Genomic DNA, 20,005 nt, shown 5'->3' with positions numbered 1-20,005 from the left:
GGGCAGAGGATATCATTATCTTATTTTTTGCTGCCACCAATTTTATTACAGTAAGCTTGTTAAAGATGTAACAAACTGAGAGGGTTAAGTGTAGCTTCATTAACCCCTACAGTCTGAACAGGCTTCTGAAGATTCAATCATCTGGCTGCGGCAAGAATAAAACGACAGTACTGTACAGACTGAAGAAGATATAGAAATATAACTGTGTACTTTATTAAGGTCTAGAGTAGACAAATTAGCGTAAGGAAATGGAATGGGGAACTTTCACTGAAAACCATTACACTCCCTCAGCCTAAGTAAGCAGTCCATATTTTGATCTTACTAACTCAAGAAAATTTTACTCACTTTAGGAGAGAATTTACTAAACAAGAATTAGATACAGCCTTCAGCGACCCCATCACTACAAGGTATCTCTTCCAAACTGTGTAAAAGTGCCTGGAAGGTAGCAAGAATACAATTAAAGAAAATGAGGCCTCAGGCTATAAGAGTTAGTATAAATGTGTAAATTACTACATTTTCGACAAACTGGCCGATGGAAATTACACCTTCAGCCTGAGTACTGATATGTCATATTTTATTCTTGCTGTCACCTGACAAAGTTTTTTCTGCTCATGAGAGTTTTCAGTGTGCAAGAATCAGATATAACCTTCATTAACATCCTCACTACTAAGGAGGTTTCTTAATCAGAATGAAATATAACATTCTACTTGTGGCAAGAATAAATTACAAAAGATTGTACTGCAGTGAAATGATCAACCCCTTCATCTGGAAGCACACCATTTATATTTTATTCTAGTTACTACCAGATATTTTTATTTAACTTTGGAAGGATCTTTACTGGTGAAAAAGTTAAAGACGGATATATGTAATCCCTTCACTTCACCAAGTCTCCCCTTAGCTGAATAAAACAATCTGGAGTTAGAAAGATTAAATAAACATAACCTGCCTGAAGGAGGTACAAATACAAGAAGTACACAAATGGTGGGTGGATTTTTCATAAATAGAAAATAGAAATCCCTTTAATTCAGTGATGCACATAAAGTATTGTACCAGTATTATTTTATTTGTGTCATCTCTAAACAATTTTGTTTAACTTAAGACAGTCACCTATTTGTGAAGGGGTTACTGAAGGTTGTATCTAACACCTCCAGTTCAAAGAGTCTTTCCCAAGCTGTATAAAAATAATCTTGAGATGGCAAGAATCTCTTGCAAGCATCACCAGACTGAAGGAGTTATTTAGGGATGTATATGTACTATTTATCTATATTCTGTGAGTGAGATTATCATAGTAGCTACATAACAAGAAAAATTATTTAATATTTTCAAAGCCACCAAACAGACATATATGGTATTCAGGGTCACCAGTGGCAGGTGTGTCTGTCAATTACAATGACAACACAGGAAATCGGTGTACAGAATATACAGTTGCTTATTGAGAAGAAGTCCATTACTCAGGTCTGAAGATCTTCAGAAGTTTAAGTGTGCTAGATACTGCTAGTTTAATCCCTTCGGTCTGGTGAAGTACAGTATCTTAAATTTTGTTCACTCTCCACACATTCTGAAAATTAAACTGCCCAGACAATTTGTATGCACCCTGTATAATACATCATTCTAACATTTCCACTATATAAAAAAAAAAAAAAAAAAAAAAAAAAAAAAAAAAAAGGGACTTTACCTACTGATTTCTTTGGTGAATTGTGGTTAAGAAGGACAGATAGATATAAGGGCCATGTTATGAAACCTGTGTGCATGAAGGGGTAAAGGAAAGCCCTAAATTTTGATACCCATTTATAGAATGCCAGTAATTGCTGGATGCCATCAACCTGCATTTCACGTCAGAAAAGTGTTGTTAGCAATGATATACCCTAGTGAGATAGACATGCTTTATCACCACTGCATGTTTTAGAAGCTATCATAATAATTTTGGGTTTGCCTACACCTCTGCACACTCAGTCTTAATAATACGACCCTAATAAAGTAGATATAAAAGACCCACCCACCTCATATTACCTACCCTAGTACAACAGCAAATCACACACAGTACACACTTTGTTCAGGGATATAAAAATCACAAATGTAATACCCCTTCACTATAGCAGCCAACATGTACTTTTCATTTCACTCTCGTTACCTCCGTGTGAGTTAATCTTTTTTTTTTTTGAGAAGGATTATATAAAGCCTTCATTATCCCCCTCCAATGTGAAGTCTATCTTATATTGAACTACATCATCTGGCAGAAGCAACAATTAATGATAGGTGATACATGTGAAGGGATTAAATAAACATAAACAGATAAAAATCAAATACAGTGTATATTACCCTTTTTGCTGCCATGGGTACACCTGGTCATTTCATTCAGCCTAAATTGTGACCACTGTATTCATCTGGGGGTATTTCTAGCAGTCAATCGGTTAATCCTGATAAGTTTGCAACTCTTGCAATCTACTAGCAGAATCTTCAGCTGAAAAACCATCTAGTGGTTGGTGGTCTGAATAAAACTTAATACATTCATATAATACAAAAGGATTAAATGAAGAAGTACTATTAAAAAAAAAAAAAAAAAAATCCAACAATATATTGAGAAAAAAAATAAATAAATAAAAAATAAAATAATATGTTAACCCATTCTTTCAAACTTCATCTTATACTTTTTCCTTGCTTCCACCAGACAGTTTTATCTCTATATGTTAGGGGGATGTCACTGTGGAAAAATTTAATTGATTTTTTTAATCCCTTCCTTGCGATACATTTTTCCAATGATGTATTATGATGAGGCAGCAAGACTAAAATATAAAATACATCACTGTAGTGAAGTGGTTAAAATAAGCCCAAGGAAAATTATAAAAAAGTAAGACTGAACAATGACCTCTCAGACACACCCAATAATTCACAAGCAATTCAAAGGTCAAAATTCAAAACACCATTCTGCATTAACCTCATTCCTCAATCCTGGCCTAACCGTATATCATTACTGTGTGTTGCCTTTTATGACATTCTTTTTTATTCTATTAAATCCAAACAATATTAAAGAAAAATTTTCTCTAAGGGTTCCACTGCTACCTATAAAGCTAATTTTCCAGTTCTTTCTAGTTTACAGTACCTATTTTATGGTTATATTTTAGAACACATTCCAGATTAATAATGATGCATGTCTATCTACTGTACAGTCATCCTCATTACATGTCTGGAGTGCATTTCAGTACATCACAACCTTTTCCATACAGTTGTCACTGTAAATCTGGGGAAACAGACAAAAGGTTTATAGATGGTAATGGAATGCAAATACAAAATTTTTGCTTCACTTACTGACGACTTAAGAGCAAAAAAGAATGTCAAAAAGGCAACTTAAAATAAGAACTGACTCTATTTTCTTTTTGAGATTAGACTCCATTTTCTTTTTAGGACTATCGTACTGAAGAAGCATTAACAGGAGGAAGCATACAGTTATTTGGAGGTGTTCCTTATGGTATATAGACAGTATACACTATATAGTAATTCCTCCCTAGACATGTTCATAAATACTGTTGTGTTGCATGAAAACTGCTTTTGAGGAAGTTAGGTTCCAGAGAGAAAAGATATACTGTATTCTCAGATATTTAAAATTCATACTCAAGGCTGATGATAAGTATTAAAGTGTACAGCTGTACATGATATTGTGACTGGGTGTATCTAATTTTCAAGAATAACTGATCCATTGAGATAAATGCTCAAGTGGTTCCTTCAGCCCTTACTCTTCACTTCTCATCTTCACTGCTTAATAATTAATGTGTTATGTGAAGTGTTCTTATGATGATTAACAGATTTATATTAAGAAATGTGTCAAGTAAAAGCATGTCAAATGAGAAATTACTGTAACAGGAAATACATTTGTCTTGTCATTCATACTCAAGCAGTCACTTGGGTCCATATTGATAAACTTTACTAAGCTTAAGTTGCATATAAGATCATCTGTCTATGATTTTAGCTTGACTCTTATTGCAAATTAACAACTTACAACTAAACAAGAGTTGAAAATAATGTGAAGAGTCACACATAAATTTATTTACGATAATATTCAACTGTTGTGGGGTCTTGCTTACTGTACAATTTGCTGAAGATCCTTTATAAATATTCCCCCATCAGTCAGGCTGTGACAGTGTTTACTGAATGAAACAAGGAACAACAACTATTTTTTAACATGGTCATTCCTTATTGTTCAGTAAGTTAGGGATGCATTAGAAAATACTACCTTTTCCCATACAACTAATACCATTAATTAGGAGAACCTAACAATTCAATTTTACAGGTAACAATGGTATTTTAATGGAGAACCTTCCTGTAATATAAGTGGACTTAACCCTTCCATAGTCACTGGCAGTATTAAATTATTTTACTTAAACATGCTTGCATGCATCGGCCTTGGTCACCTAATGGCAGCCCTCCATGCTGCTTGATCTCTGGCAGCATCCCTATTCAGTCCCACATAGCATGACCTCAGAGATATGGTACTGAATAGAGTAGCTGCTAGAAACTGAGTTACTAGAACAGCTACCATTAAATAATACGACTGATGCATGCAAGGAAGTTAGAGCCTTTTTAAATGAATAATGATGAATGAGTCAAGAAAAATTCTAGTAAACAGGGGGAAGAAAACTGTCTTGCATAACCTATGAATTGCATGAGTTTCCCTTCCCTGAATAACATACTCTGCATACTGGTTTTAAAAAATGATAATAATTTAAAAATATTTTTCTACAGTGCGTCCATGGTAGCAAACGGGTTATAAGCAAAAAAGCTTGGGGGAAAAAAAAAAAAAGCAATATATAAAAACTTATTTACTTTAGCTGAATTTTAGAATCAGTAATTTCATACAGTGTACACAAAGATCCCATGGTATGTCAGGGGTGTGTTCCAATACATCAAAACTTTTCCATACCACTGGCAGAAAATGATAAATCAGCATTATAAGTAGCAATGGAATTTAATAAACATTCATTCCCTAATGTACTGTAAACTTAACAGCGAGAAAAATAAAATCAAGAAAAGTTACTCATGAGGACTTCTGTATGTCGTTTTTCTGTGCCAATTTATTGCACACACAATCACTGCTTAACCTTCAAATGGTCAGAACAACTCTAGTATTCTATTCCAGCTGACACAATACAATTTTATTGAAGACGTTGGAAGAGTCTTTGAAAATAATTGGTGTCATAATAAACCTTTCATGGTCAAGACAACTATGATATTCTATTCCTGCTGATGCAACACAGTTTTATTCAGCTGTGAGTGTCAGAGGAGCCTAAGAGTTGATACTATCACCATTAACCCTCTCATGGTCATGACAATTTGTATTACCACATCTCAGCAGATGCAGGATGATTTTATTCATCTGAAAGTCACTGGAGCTGAGAGTTAACATTATGTATGCATATAATACATACACAAAACAAAAACATACCATAGTTCTCCTGCAGCAAATTTTAAGGCAAACACAGTCAGAGATCAAGGTTTGTATTCATAAAACTCCTTGAGCTTACATTGCATTTTTTTTTCATCTGCACTCATTAAAACGATCACGGATTTCAAAATCAGTTTAGATGAATAAGGGGAAAAATAAAAAGAAACAAAATCTAAATATTTCTGATAATACTACATTGATTTGGAGAACTGTTCCCTTGTGAAAACTGATTAAGATTCCTTGTGAATTCAAGCCCACAACATCATATTTCCAAAAACCAAAACACTGCTGAAAAAAAACAAAATAAATACATATGGTGAAGGAAGGACTGTGATTCAGCTGTCATGGTGAAAAGAAGGAATGCACTAACTTATGATCAAATCCCTCACATAACCCATAATTATTTTTGCAGGAATAACAAGATAGTGGTAAGGTCAGGCACTCACCATCCACTCACTCAATGTAGTGCTGCTCTCAGGTGTCTGCCCTTTCCTCCTCTCCCTCCTTCCTCTTGTCTTTCTTTACTTCATTCTTTCCTTGTCCTTCTGCCTACTGGTGACTTTACTCTCCCTCTTTTGTCTTTCTTTACTTCATTCTTTCCTCTTCCTTCTGCCTGTGGGTGACTCTACACTGAGTAACAAGCTGAATGGTTTCCTCCACACCAGGAAACCATTTACTACGCTGGGTGGTAACTATATAACCAAATTATGGCGCCTAGTGGTTTAGTGGGTAATTGCGGTGCTCCAATCAGATTGAGCCAATGAAGGTTTATATGCAAGGGGTGGTTGGGGTTACTGCTCACGTAATGCCATTCAGGGATGAGTAAGGCTGGTCACTCTCATCTTAAATGTCAGGACCAACTTGCCTAGCCCTGGGCTTCTATGCTCCTCATCATGCAACGTAGAATTGGATGATGGATGGATGGATAACAAGATACTGTATATAAGAAGGGTTAGCACTCTTCTCTGTCTCTGCAACAAAGAATAGCACATGGTCATTTTCCTCCTGCATCTGTAACTAGAATTTCTTTCTGTGGGAAAAACAGGAGACATGAATCAGTACTTTCCTAGACCTTTCCTTCCTAGAATAACTCCCATAACCTTTTAGCAGAAAGAACCAGTTATGTGGAAAGATACATTATCGTTGTCTTGTGGATAAATATTATCCCTTCTGTAATGAAGACTGATAGTCTTTTCCCTTCATAATTAGAGATAATTCCTGCAGTAACAAAATACAGATTAGTGTATGCCAATATCCTTTAAAATAATGATTTACTTTTCAGGAAGAACAGGAGACATGGGAAAAATAAGCAGTATTCTCCTTCCTGTAATATAAAAATCAAGCTCATTATAATTTTCCTCTTCATCATTCATGATGATGATGAATGATGAAATGATGTAGCTATGATTTCATTTTACAGAATGAACTACACTCAAGGGAAGATTCTACACTGTCCTTAATCATCCATCATCTTTTACTGTCCCATACGGAGAATAGGGGTCTAGAAAGAGTGACCAAGCTACAGTACTTAATCCAGACATTTAAGAGACGACTGACCAAACACTTGTCGCTTAGTTGCATTAGCATTAAACCCCAACCATCACTTACATTTCAACCCCCATGTGTCACATCAGCTTGAGAGCCTTATGTCAAAAGATGACCCTCCCTGCACAAATTAATCTGAGCTGCAAGGAGTTGATTTCAAGACTGATCATGAATCTCACACCAGTCTTGTAAAACAATCGTGAAACTGAGCAGTGTAGGTGAATTAGCATGAGCCCATGCACTTAATCCTTTCAAGCACAGCACATATTTATTCCATTCTAACTACTGTTGTTTTTTTATTTTAACTTTTGCTGTCTCCACATAGTTTAATTTCTATCATATGCTTGTGTTCTCCAGACTATTTTATTCAGTTTAGGATAACTTTTCGTGCAAGAGGATTTAGTAATAGCTTTCATTAACCCCTTTAATCACAGAGTGATATTTTATGTTTCATTTTTCCTATTTTCATACTAGTTTCTTCAGCTTTTGAGACTCAAACTGGAGACATTACATACAGTCTTTATCAACTCCTTCCATACAAAGTTAAATAAAATCACCAAGTGTTAGTGTGATTAAAATAAGACATCATTCAATTGAAGAGGTAAAGATTTCATTTTTGCCATCTCTGTGTGAGTTTACTTAGCTTAGGAGAGTCCTCCTAGTTATGAAACAGGCTAATGAGGATAAAATTAATCTCCCCAGCTCAAATATCCTACATAAAATAATCAGAGCAAGAATAATACAAAAATAAAGATAGCAAAAAAAAAAAAAAATTGATAGCTGAAATTCAGTGTCAACTTTAAGCCTTTCAATCAAAGGACTGATTAATTTATTTTGATCTTGCTAGCTCTAAACAATTTTATTCAGACTGGGGAATGACATGAGAAGCTCCAAAGTTTGTTAACCCCCTTCCCTAAAAGTTGAATTAAACTGTCTAGCAGCAGCAAAAATATAATATAAATGTATTCTATGGCATACCACTTTAATTTCATTCTTGCTATATGTACATGATTTTTATTTTGGATAGGGCGAGACTTTTCAAACTCGAGGAGTTAGATATACCCTTTTTCAACACTTTCCATACTGGAGACCTTTCCTAAACTGAATAAAATCATCTGAAGGTAGCAAGAATAAAGTAATGTCATCAGTGTAAAGTGGTTCAAGCCTAATAAAACTTCAAGTTTTATAGTTTACTTTATTCAATTTTAAGACATATATTTTGGGCTGCATATGCTTAACCCCTTCAGCCCAGCGATATCTTTTCGTTTCATTTGTGCTGCTACTAGGCCATTTTACTCACCTGAGGAAAGGCTTCTCATATCAAAGGGGTTTGTTAAGGTCATATCCAACTCTTACAGCTTGGAGGAGTTACATATAATTTTAATGTTGTCATGATCAGGCCGACTAGTTTCAGTTAATGACAGATAACTTTATGTGGCTGAGAGTGAGTTATAGGAGCTCTAGTACTAATAAACCCCTCAGAATACAGAAAGCCTTTGCCAAGTGACACGTAATTGTCTGGTAGAAGCAAAAATAAACAAAAAAAGGATTCCATCTAGATTCATAAGGTTAAGCTTGACATGCCATTTACAAAGACTAAACCTATTATAAAATGTCTAGTTAATCCCTTCGCTACAACAACATATTTTCTGCTCTAATTCTCGCTACCACCTGAAGACTGTAGTTAGCTTAAGGAAGATTTTACTAGCTGGAGAGGTTAGATACAGCATTCATTAACCCATTAAATACTACAGGGCCTTCCTAAGTAGAATAGCTAAAACCATCTGGTCACTAAATAAAATCACCTGGAGCTAGAAGGAACAAATCCAAACTGATATCCTCTGGCTGAAGGGATCAGCATTAATAGTCTTGTTGTCAAACAAAATAAGAACTAGCTGAAATGCACCAAGTTACAAGATGTTCTTAGTGTGATAAGTCTCTCTTGAGCTGATTAGAATAATCTGGTAGCAACATGAATAAATTAGAACTCATATTCTAAGGCTCGCTGGGTTAATAATTCTGTAAAGTATGGTATATGTAGAACATGGGTGACTGGCCTTTTTCCTTGCTGAACTTCAGATCTCTTATGAAGATCTGCACGGGCCAAACTGCATGCCTCATGTGAGGATATGAGGTACAATTTACAATGATTATAAACAGTTAATCAGAAGAGGTAAACCACCTTACCAGGAATCAGCCTGGCAGGGGTTAACCCTCTCATGGTCAGAACAACTCATTCTATTGCAGCTGCTAGACAATTATATTCTGCTAAGAGGGAGTCACAGAACCATCAATGATGACAATGGCATGTCACCATCAACCCTTTCAGTGTCAGGCCAGCTCTGGTACTCTCTTCTAGCTAATGCCAAATAATTTTAATCAACTCAATAGGATGCAGAAATATGAGGGTGTTAATGCTGATACCATTAACACATGATCAGGACAGCTCTAGTATTGTATTCCAGCTAATGCCTGACATTTTTATAAAATCTGAGTGAGTCTAAACTGTTTAGTGCAAGATACATAAATGACCAGCCCATTTTTTTTTTTTTTTTTTTTTTTTTCATACTACATAAATAAGTTTTTTTCAGATTACATATATTTCTGCGAAGCTAAATACAGGCAGTCTCTATTATAAGTCAGGGATGTGTTCTAAAATATAAATTTTTCCTCCTAAATTGTGCTGGCAAATGGGAGATGCTAGCACATTCAACTTTACTGACAGCAACAGAAGTTTCTATCCATCTATACCCATATGCCTTCACCCTGCTGATAATGGTGTTGTAACTAACTGCCTCCGTGTCACTCTGTCCTCAAGCATCAAACTACCCTCCCTCCACCTCACATCAATCTCATTGTTATCTCTACACATTGTCCCTCCATTTCATGTCACTCATAGTATTATCTTATCTCTACACACTGTCCCTCCACCTCATCCTTGGTCCCCCTCTCTCCCTCCATACTAACATGCACCTTAATAACCAAAATTTCTATTATACACTAAGCAAAGTAGAATATAAAAGGATTATTTCCCCAGGCGAGACCTTGATAAACCATATAGCCCTGAAGTAGAATACAGAGGAATGTCAAATAATACATTGATTTACAATAAGGTCTTACTATATAGTAATTTCTCAGTATATGTTGCCATTTTTATGTACATTACTTTTCTCCAATTAATCCAACAAGTTCAAAAAGATTGCCCACCAACTTCTTCGATTAGGTGGTCTTCCAGTCTGTGGCACTTTTGTGACTGAAGGTGTTATATAAAGCCTTCATTAACCCCTTTAAGACTAGGGGCTCCCACAGACTCAAAACTATCTACAAGTAGTAAGAATACAATGCCAAAGACCATCTGATTCAGAAGGCTAAGTTCCACTGCCACCTATAAAGCTAATTTACCAATTACCTCCTTCTTGCAGCAACAAATGTATGGGAAAAGGTGTAATACATTGGAACACATTCCTAATATATAACAAGGACTTACTGTACTCTATCAGGTATGAGATATAATCAAGCAGGTTTAAAAGACATTCATGTAATGATTACTCAAGTAAAAAATAATGCCAGGATGAAGAGAGGAGTGTGAGGCTGTGAGTGAGTTGTGGACTAAAGCTAGATTGATGGTGCCAACATATGGTCAAGTGGTTGGAGAAGTGGTCGGCTGTCTGACAGGATGCAAGTTCAATCCCGGCTGGGGCAGGGAAAAGATTATGAATTACACTCTTAGGTCAAAACTGAAGTAAATGCCCTTCCACAAGACCCACCGGTGTCATTAAAACCTCACTAATACCATTACTCCAGCCCTGACTGAGACACCCCAGCATGCATGCAGAATGGATGTTGGGTATTAGTGCTAAAGTAGTGACAGCATGTGAAGATATGTGGCACACGGGAGAACTGTTGGACCTCAGGAAACAGACTATCAAAAAAGAAAACTACATTACACTACACACCCTCACCTACATGGGGGAATTATACACACAGGACTACCAGTGGTTCACAGCTGGCAAAATCAAAGGAGAGGAAGCTTGCGGCATGAAGCAACGTTGCTTCTTCAGCCATGTAATATGTACAGTCAGTCCTCAATTAAAGAACAGGATGTGTGCTGGCAAAACAAACATTTAACCTCCTCAATCTTTGATGCACTTTATTTTTCAGTCTTGCCACCTCTTGATGACTGTATTTACTCTAGATGTGACTTTACACCTGAATTTTTTTTGCAGGTTTCACTTACCCCTTGACTACAAAACATTAAAACAAACATCTGGAGGTTGGAAGGAAATAAATATATATGTTTACTGATTCAAATGATTAAAAGAAAAACCTTAAAATGCTTTTGGCTCATAATTTTGAGGCTGAAATCATGGAACAACACTCATTCCTAACTTTAAAACAACATTAATATAAATCAAGAGCAACATTGTGAAAAAAAGCTATCATTCAGACATGAATAACAAAATAACTTTAAATGAGGACTGCTTGAAGTAACTTAAGAGAATAGTTTTGCTTGTATGTGTATGTATCTCCTATACCTATGTAATATACACAGGTTTCACAATGATACATAGTGTGACAGCAAATTACCTCAATAATGATACTACATTTCTCAATGCTTATAAGTGATATATGGGTCTCCAACTCTTCACATAATATGTGTTCAATATCACCAGACTTATGATCAATCATACCCCAAATTTATGGTGAGATGAAATGGATTACATACATCCGTGGTTCACAGTCTCACTTCTCCCTCAACCTACCTCTGGCTGGAAGGAAGTTAAAGCTGCGATTTCAAATTACCAATAAACAAAGATGTCCTGTTGGTAGGCTGAAGCTTTTCTAGACTCATGAGTGACGAGATCGATAAGATCATCATACAATGTTAACTGTGCAATCTACGAAAGCTTCAAACTACTATCACATCACCTGGCAAAGATTTGTTGTTCCACAACATGGTGGTAGTCAAAGCTCCACTGGAAAGAAAGTGTCCAAGATGACACTGTCCCCTGTGCAGTGTAGAAAAGCTTTGAACCACTATCAACAGGTCTTTGTTCAATGTGAAACCCAGATTATGACTTATCTCTAGCCAAAGGTAAAAGTAAAGAGTAAAAGTTATGGCTGAGTGTGCCATACATGTTTTCTTCTTGAAAATTCTCTTACTGTACTCTCTGTCATCAAAATATGCATACTGTAAAATTCCACTAGATTACAGCACATACTTTTCTTTTTTAAAGATAGTGTACAAAAAAATCTGTGCTTCTTCAGTTCCAATGGAGTATTCAAGCATCTGCCATCATCAATCACCTTCAGGTCTGCCAGAGATTGTCTAGTTTAACAGCTCAGAAACTATGCTGGAATAGTTGCCTATGGAGTGCTAATTTTCTTACAGCATGGTTGAAACACACACACACACACACACAAACCACTTGGCAAAGTTCTCTACACTTTCACTGCCTCATAACTACGCCTCCATTCTCTCCACCATCACTAGGGTCCTCAGCACAAGCAGCTGTATCCTAGTCAACTTATGTGGCTCCCAGCACCTCTTCCTTAACAGTTTATTACACATATGGTAAATTACTATTTATCTGCATGATACTTATACAATCTGCCTGATATTATACGCTTATGAGTGATACAAAAAAGGTCAAAGTGTTGTGCAACAAACCACTGAGGAAGAGGTGCTAGAGAGCTTCCTAAGCCAGCCAAAAAGATAATGGGCCCATGAGCAGTATTCTTGTCAGATTAGGAGGCTTTGTAACACCTATTCATTAACAATATATTTTGCATTCTGTATCGTATCATTCTGTTATACTGTATGTTATTCATCCATCCATTAACCAGTCCCTTACTGATCCAACAAGACCATAGGGACACAGGGTTAGGCCACTCAGTCCAGACATTACGGCAAGTGACCAGTCACTTGCCTTATGAAGTATAATGTGAGCAATAAATCTTAATCATCTCTTTGACTTCAGCCCACAGGGATAGGGCTGCATCCAATTGGAGTGTTTTACCCCACTAGATCACAAGGCATTCAATATGCTAGACTTTATATCAACACAGATTGTATCACTAACATACAAGAGTTTACTAAAGTGCCATAGGGATTAATAAATTGGTACAGAAGAGATGTTAGAAAGCCTCCGAAGTGCACAATAATACAGCCTGACACACTGTTGAGTCGAGTGATTAGCAGCATCCACTACCCTGGCCCCCTGCTGCCCCAGCGTTCCCAGGCAGTCCAGCACCACTCGGGGAATGCTGTGGTCCAATCTTGATTCCGTTTGCCTGTAATGAAAACATCAGTACAGTACTCATAAGTGTGACACCTGCAGTAAAGCATTATACACCAAGCCCTCGTTTTTTGACCAATCGTTATTTGACAATTTGTTGTTTCAACATTTATAAATCTTAACACTTTTTCATTGCTCGACATGGTTATCCCCATCCTTTCGACAATTCAAATTGCACGCTGACAGACAGACCAATTGAGCTGCCTCAATCTCCTGCATTCTTCTCTGCTGATCGGTTGCCTCTTCATCCATCTTCATTTCTATTTAACCGAGAGGAATACTGCATCACCACCATGGCTCCACCCAAGACCCCTACTACTACCCCTGTCAAGTGCAGTCATAAGCTCACCAACCTGACTGAGTGTTTCACCATCGCATGGTCAGGTGACGATTGCACCAATGATTAATGAACGCTCTTAAAGCACAATACTGTTTTGGCGCCAGTTTTATGTAACGCACATCTTAGTTTGCACTACGTTAGGTAGGTTATAATCATTGGGGGGTCTCGGGGACAATGCCCCCCAGTTAGGTTTCAGCACTTCCAGTCAGGCTTTCACTACGTTAGGTAGGTTATAATCATTGGGGGGTCTCGGGGACAATGCCCCCCAGTTAGGTTTCAGCACTTCCAGTCAGGCTTCCACTGCTACTTAGAGTTTTAAACTGTATACATTTGAGTTTGTTTTGGTGTGGTGATGTCATGTTCTGTTGGCGGGATTAGCAGTACACACGCTATCGGAGGCATTCAGGTGGCTTCCTGTAATACTGCTAGGTAGGTATATTTTGTTTGTTCTCCAATATTTTTTTTTAATTGAAAATCAAATGTCAATCATGACATGTATACAGTACTAAAGTAATTTTCCTTGAGAAGATAGGTCTATAGGGAAACAGCTCAAATCCTCGTGTCACTTATGTTATTTTTTCCATCTTTATTGCATATTTTTTGAATGACGAAGGTGGTCAGGAACCTAACCCCCTATTTCTTCACAATTTTATGGAAAAATAGGTTCGTTTTTCGACCAATTCATTATTCAGCCACTTTTTATGGACTGCATCCCTGTCGAATAGTGGGGGAGAAGTGTATTCCGACTAATGCCTGATGATTTTACTCTGCTGTGTGAGTGTCAGGGACTAACAGTATTAATACTGGTACCATCAATCTTCTCATGGTCAAGACAATTCTACTACTTGATTCCACATAATGCCAGACATTTTTATTCGGATCAGAGGGAGTTCTATGAGCATCAGGTCCTGATTCCTGTCATGAACTGGTCATCATCATCACCATCATCAAATATCACACTGTCCCACAAGTACCACAGGGACTTGGAGCTAGGTTTCTTAACCCCTACTTTCAAGGCAACAGTGATAGTTGCTCACCCTCAGCAATAAAACACAACAACTGCTCAGATGTAAACCATCATGGGTCACATCCAAGTGCTTTAATCCAGTGGCTCTCAAACTATGGGTTGTGAGAGGAATTTCAAAGAGCCATAGTGACAAATAGTAAACCTTATGCTTCCAGTACATTTTATTTACTTTGCTGAAATCATTATTAAACTATTTCGCATATTCATCATACAACAATAGGTTATAAGCTGCTCACTAGCCATATATACATGCAGGGCATTATTATTGTAAAGGTGTCATTTCTAAAGTGGGTATTATATTGTAAAAATTTTCAAAAGTACCATCCCCCAAGCATCCCCCCCCACCTTCCTACCCCTATGCCTCACCATCTCCTTGTCACCATCATATCACACATTGAGTACCTTTCTTTTGCTGTGCTCAGCTGGCACACACACTTGCACTGGCAGGCTCTCAATAATGCATAACCATTTCACAAGAAAATCCTCCATTTCTCAAAGCCAGCCGTGAGTTTGCTTGACTGATATCCTTTGATGCTTAATTATCAATATCTGTGTCTGATGAAAGAATAATTGACCAGCGCCTACAGCAAGGGTCATGAATATACATTAACAGATATGTAATGTAATGTGTGTGTGTGTGTGTGTGTAATTCACCGGGTCGATCAGGATCACTTGATGGTCGTGATCGTCAGGTTTTACCTTCCCGGAAGGGAGCTGAGAGCTCATATAGTCCAATCTAAGGGCAAGGCTGTGACCTTCACACACCCACACCTGTCCCCTTGCTCGAGGGGGACAGTAACCACCCACTTCGTCAATGAAACTTTTCACAACCTGAGCGAGGCGCGAACTCCCGTCCACCAGTTGGCAAGCGAGAACGTTACCACTGTGTGTGTGTGTGTGTGTGTGTGTGTGTGTGTGTGTGTGTGTGTGTGTGTGTGTGTGAGAGAGAGAGAGAGAGAAGGGGAGGGGGGAAGTTGCAAGCCTTTGGAGGGTCGTGAGCTAAAAAAATTTGAGAACCACTGCCTTAACTCAAAACACCATCAGGAATTTACAGTTACCCTCAGTATGCAAAGGGGTTATGTCAAGTGAAAACGCATCGCATAATGATTTAATGTATACTGAGATCGATATAACATTGGTTCAATGAGGATAGGGGGGGAGCCAAGGACCATGCAACTTAAAATCACAAAAAACCATACCCTTTTAGGCTTGCCCTCGGCACCCTCAGCACTATGCTTTCCACTAGAGGCAGCATTCTTCCTGTACATGATTTCCAAGTAACAAGTTTCAGTATTTCACACACACAAAGTTATCAATCCATTTAATATTGCACACTGCACTATTCGTTGCGCACTTCCACTGTTATCTGACAATTGCAATGGTGTTTCAATGGCCTTGCATTCACAAAATGGAATGAAAGGGAGATGATCACAGCAAATGTAAACACAGGGCAGACATATTGGCTTACACATCATACTGTTGACTTGCGTGGGAGGCACTGCGTAAAAGGGATTGTCGTACATGGCCACCACAATTATCCTGTATGTGAATCTCGACATTATTATTTCGAAACTGGATATAACTTTTAGTTCATCGTTCTGTCAACTTTTCACATACCAAATTGATGTATAATGAGACTTGACTGTACTATATTTGATTATGTGGCTATTGCCTAATGAGGTAAATGGCTTCCCAAAACATAGGAAAACAATTTGTCTTGTCATTCAGTGTAAACAAACATGCTGCTAGCTCCACACCGTGCTTCGAGAACATTATAACATGTGTCTAGAGGTTCACAGTGACTATGATGAAAAATAAAGTTAGATCCGATTTACTGTCATTTTTCTTTATACCTGAGGCCTAGAACTTTTTGATTCACTCACATAACTCAACATGCACAGCAAAATTCAATGACATCGATACATTTGCCACACAAATGGAGGTTTATGCATAACAGGCTAATGTGTGTGGGCACTTACCATCCATTCACTTGATGTAGTGCTGCTCTCGGGTGCCTGCCCTTTCCTCTCTTCCTTCATTCCATCCTTCCTCATCTGTCTTTCCTTCATTCTTTCCTCTTCCTTCTGTGTACTGGTGACCCTACACTGAGTTACAAGCCAAATGGCTTCCTGTACACTAGGAAACCACTTACTATGCTTGGTGGTAACCTTATAACCAAATTATGGTACCTGGTGGTTTAGTGGGCAATAAAGGCACTCCAATCGGATTAAGCCAGTGCAGGTTTATATCCAAGAGGTGGTTGGGATTTATTGCCCAATTAACCCCTACACCGCGGGCTTGTACCAATGACTTGCGTGTGCCGCGGGGTTATTTGGGCTCCGACAGACTCTCAAAAAATATTTGCCAAAAATCAGTTATTAGTCCTAGAATAATAAAATTACATATGCTTATGGCACATACCTTCAGCTTTCTCCTGGAATGATTGTTGAGCCTTCGTCGGTTACCGTAGGACTTGTGGAGACCTCTGAAGTAGGGTAACGAAGTCTCCACTTTACACTTCCCGACAACCCGTAATATGATTACCACAGCCAGATACAAACACTATAAACACTATTCTACAATTTTCAAGTAGTTTGGGATCCATACTAAAAAAAAAAACACTGTGAAAGCAATGGAAATTACGAGCGCGTCTGATCGTCGCACTGGCACTAGTTCGCTTTTGTTACTCTGTCATTTATTATTCATAAAACCCCTAACACTTTATATTTCTATTACTATATAACACTTATATATATCTACAGTCTTTATCCATAAGTTTCCTTCAGTAGTATTAGTTTATTGTCACTGTAGGGATTCAATTTCTTTCAGTAAAATACGTAGCATTCACTTTCTCGTCCTGTATACTGGCATTGAGAGTGAATGTCACTTTCATCTTCACTCTCATAACTCATAGCATTCAGACATGCTACAGTGAAACTTTCACTTTCATTACTCCTAGGGTATATACTCGTATTCTTATAATACTACTCATTTACATTTCTATTTACGTTCTCTATTTTATTTACGTTATTTACATTTCTATTTTATTTACACTGTATTGTGCACTGTCACTTGAAATAACTTATAAAACTATTTTCCATTGTTCACGTATATTTACATTCATTACTTTCACTTGCTGTTTACACATTATTTACACATTATTTACAATTCCACTTGCACTGTTTTACTCAATAGAAAGATTGTAGTCACTCTTTTATCAATTGTCAGCCCTTTACCTCTTTCCACACGAGGTTTAGTAGGGGGTAAAGGTCACAGAGCCATTTGCATGGGGGTGAAAAAAGGCCTTGAAGTCAGCAAGAAGAAACATACGTCCCCTCACTTCGGAAGATGAGAGTAAACTGATAACGCAGGGCCAGCCTGGAGGCCTGTTTAGGGGTTATTCAGAGTTACCAATATTGGTTCTTGAAACAGCTAAGTCTAGCACTGATATGATTGGCAGGAAATCTAGACAATACATTATAAATTTGGTAGTTCCAGGTGAATGTAAATATCACTTAGGCTTCTCCCTTCCCTCCTTACATGTATATTTATTATGAAAATATATTAGAGGCCTACTTAGGAGATATATAATCAGAGCTACCAATGTTAAATCTTGAAACAGCTTTGTGTAGCACTGATATGATTGGCAGGAAATCTAGACAATACATTATAAATTAGGTAGTTCCAGGTGAATGTAAATATCACTTAGGCTTCTCCCTTCCCTCCTTACATGTATATTTATTACGAAAATAGATTATACGGCATATTTCAAGGGGAAAAAAACAGCGAAAATTAGCGAACGAGTGCACGTGAGGTGTTGTCAGGTGATAATTAGCCAATTCCAGGTGTATGGCACTCTCACTTACCTTATTTCTTTCTTGTATATATTATTTGGTATAAGAATACGACATAGGGCTTATTTCAATGGATGAAATCAGTGAAAAATTCCAGGGAAGATTTACTTAGCGTAGCATGGCCGGGCAGGTGAGAGGATAGGGTAAAGGAGGGGGGGTAGGGAGGGGAGTCAAGAACGGGGAGAAATGGCTAAATTGTCAACAATGGATGGGAGTACAGATGAGATTAGGAGTGCTGACTAGTGTTGGACATTGGCAGTACTGATAGATGATACAAGCCCCCACTTGGAAGCCCGGGTGAATTCAACAGAACACAGAATCACAAAAGCGACGCCCCGCGGTATGATCCCTTGCTCCCAAGCATCATGAAAGTGACGCCCCGCGGTTAAGGGGTTAATGCCCCTCAGGGATGAGTGAGGCTGGTTACTTTCATCTTAAATGTCAGGACTAACTTGCCTAGCCCCTGGCTTCTATGCTCCTCATGGGGTAACACTGGCTTAGATGATGAAAAAAAAGTTAACCAAGTCTGTGACCTGACCCCAGCTGGCTAACTAAAAACCCTCTGTGACCCAAACGACTTCAGATAAGCTTCTTAAGCCCACGGCCTACTGTACTGAGGTAAAGCAGACACAGGAGTGTGACATAAAAAAAAAAATCTCACCATGATCTATTCCAACTTGCTAACTAAAAACCCTCTGTGATACCAACTCCTCTATTAGGATGCTAAGTTCTAGCCTTAAACCCCTCAAATTACTGACACTACCCCTAAAATTCTTAACAAATGTCAAGATAGCAGCCTAAACATCACTGGACAGGTATTTGAAGAACCATCAATTTTTGGCACAGTTTATGTGACTAAACAAACTTTGGCACAGCTTATGGGCACTGTGTGAGTGGAATCCATGCACGAAAGGTCCACATAAAAGATGGAATAAATCCATCCATCCATCCATCACCTAATCCTACGTTACTCCATGAGGAGCATAGGAACCCGGGGCGAGCCAAGTTGGTCCTGAATTAAGATGAGAGTGACCAGCCTCACTCATCCGAATGGCATTACATGAGCAGTAACCCCAACCACCCCATGGATATAAAGTTGAACTGGCTCAATTCGACTGGAGTGCAATAATTACCCACTAAACCACCAGGCGCCATAATTTGGTTATATGGTTACCACCCAGCGTAATAAATAGTTTCCTGGTGTACAGGAAACCATTCGGCTTGTCACTCAATGCAGAATCACCCATAGGCAGGAGGGCAAGGAAAGAATATTGTAAAGAGAGCCTGAAGAGGAAGGAAGGAAAGGAGGGAGGAGAGGAAAGGGCAGACACCCGAGAGCAGCACTACATTGAATGAGTGGATGGTGAGTGTCCCCACCTACCACACATACTTAGAATAAATACATCTCCATAATCAAAAGGTTCAAGTAAAGTGCCACAAGACAGACCTATAAAGACATTGGGTGAGGTGTTATATAAATGTCCCAAATTTTTTTCCCCTATC

At 38.0% G+C, this 20,005-nt stretch overlaps 1 protein-coding gene across 1 annotated transcript in view; it reads right to left on the bottom strand.

Moving 5' to 3' along the window:
* Positions 1 to 7,971: 7,971 nt before the first annotated feature.
* The window catches only part of Rab2 (RAS oncogene family member Rab2), a 104,643-nt gene continuing 92,609 nt past the window's right edge, over positions 7,972 to 20,005 (bottom strand). Inside the window, exon 5 of the mRNA XM_080270479.1 lies at positions 7,972 to 13,276. Within this exon, the coding sequence (XP_080126605.1) occupies positions 13,178 to 13,276 (99 nt within the window). The 3' untranslated portion in view covers positions 7,972 to 13,177. The remainder of the gene's footprint in view (positions 13,277 to 20,005) is intronic.

Source organism: Coenobita brevimanus, chromosome 5, assembly GCF_032717465.1.
Source record: "Coenobita brevimanus isolate Jiangsu-jjx chromosome 5, ASM3271746v2, whole genome shotgun sequence".
In the NCBI taxonomy this organism is placed as follows: domain Eukaryota; kingdom Metazoa; phylum Arthropoda; class Malacostraca; order Decapoda; family Coenobitidae; genus Coenobita; species Coenobita brevimanus.
The sequence above is the reverse complement of the archived record's forward strand: the minus strand, read 5'-3'. Positions and strand labels throughout refer to the sequence as shown.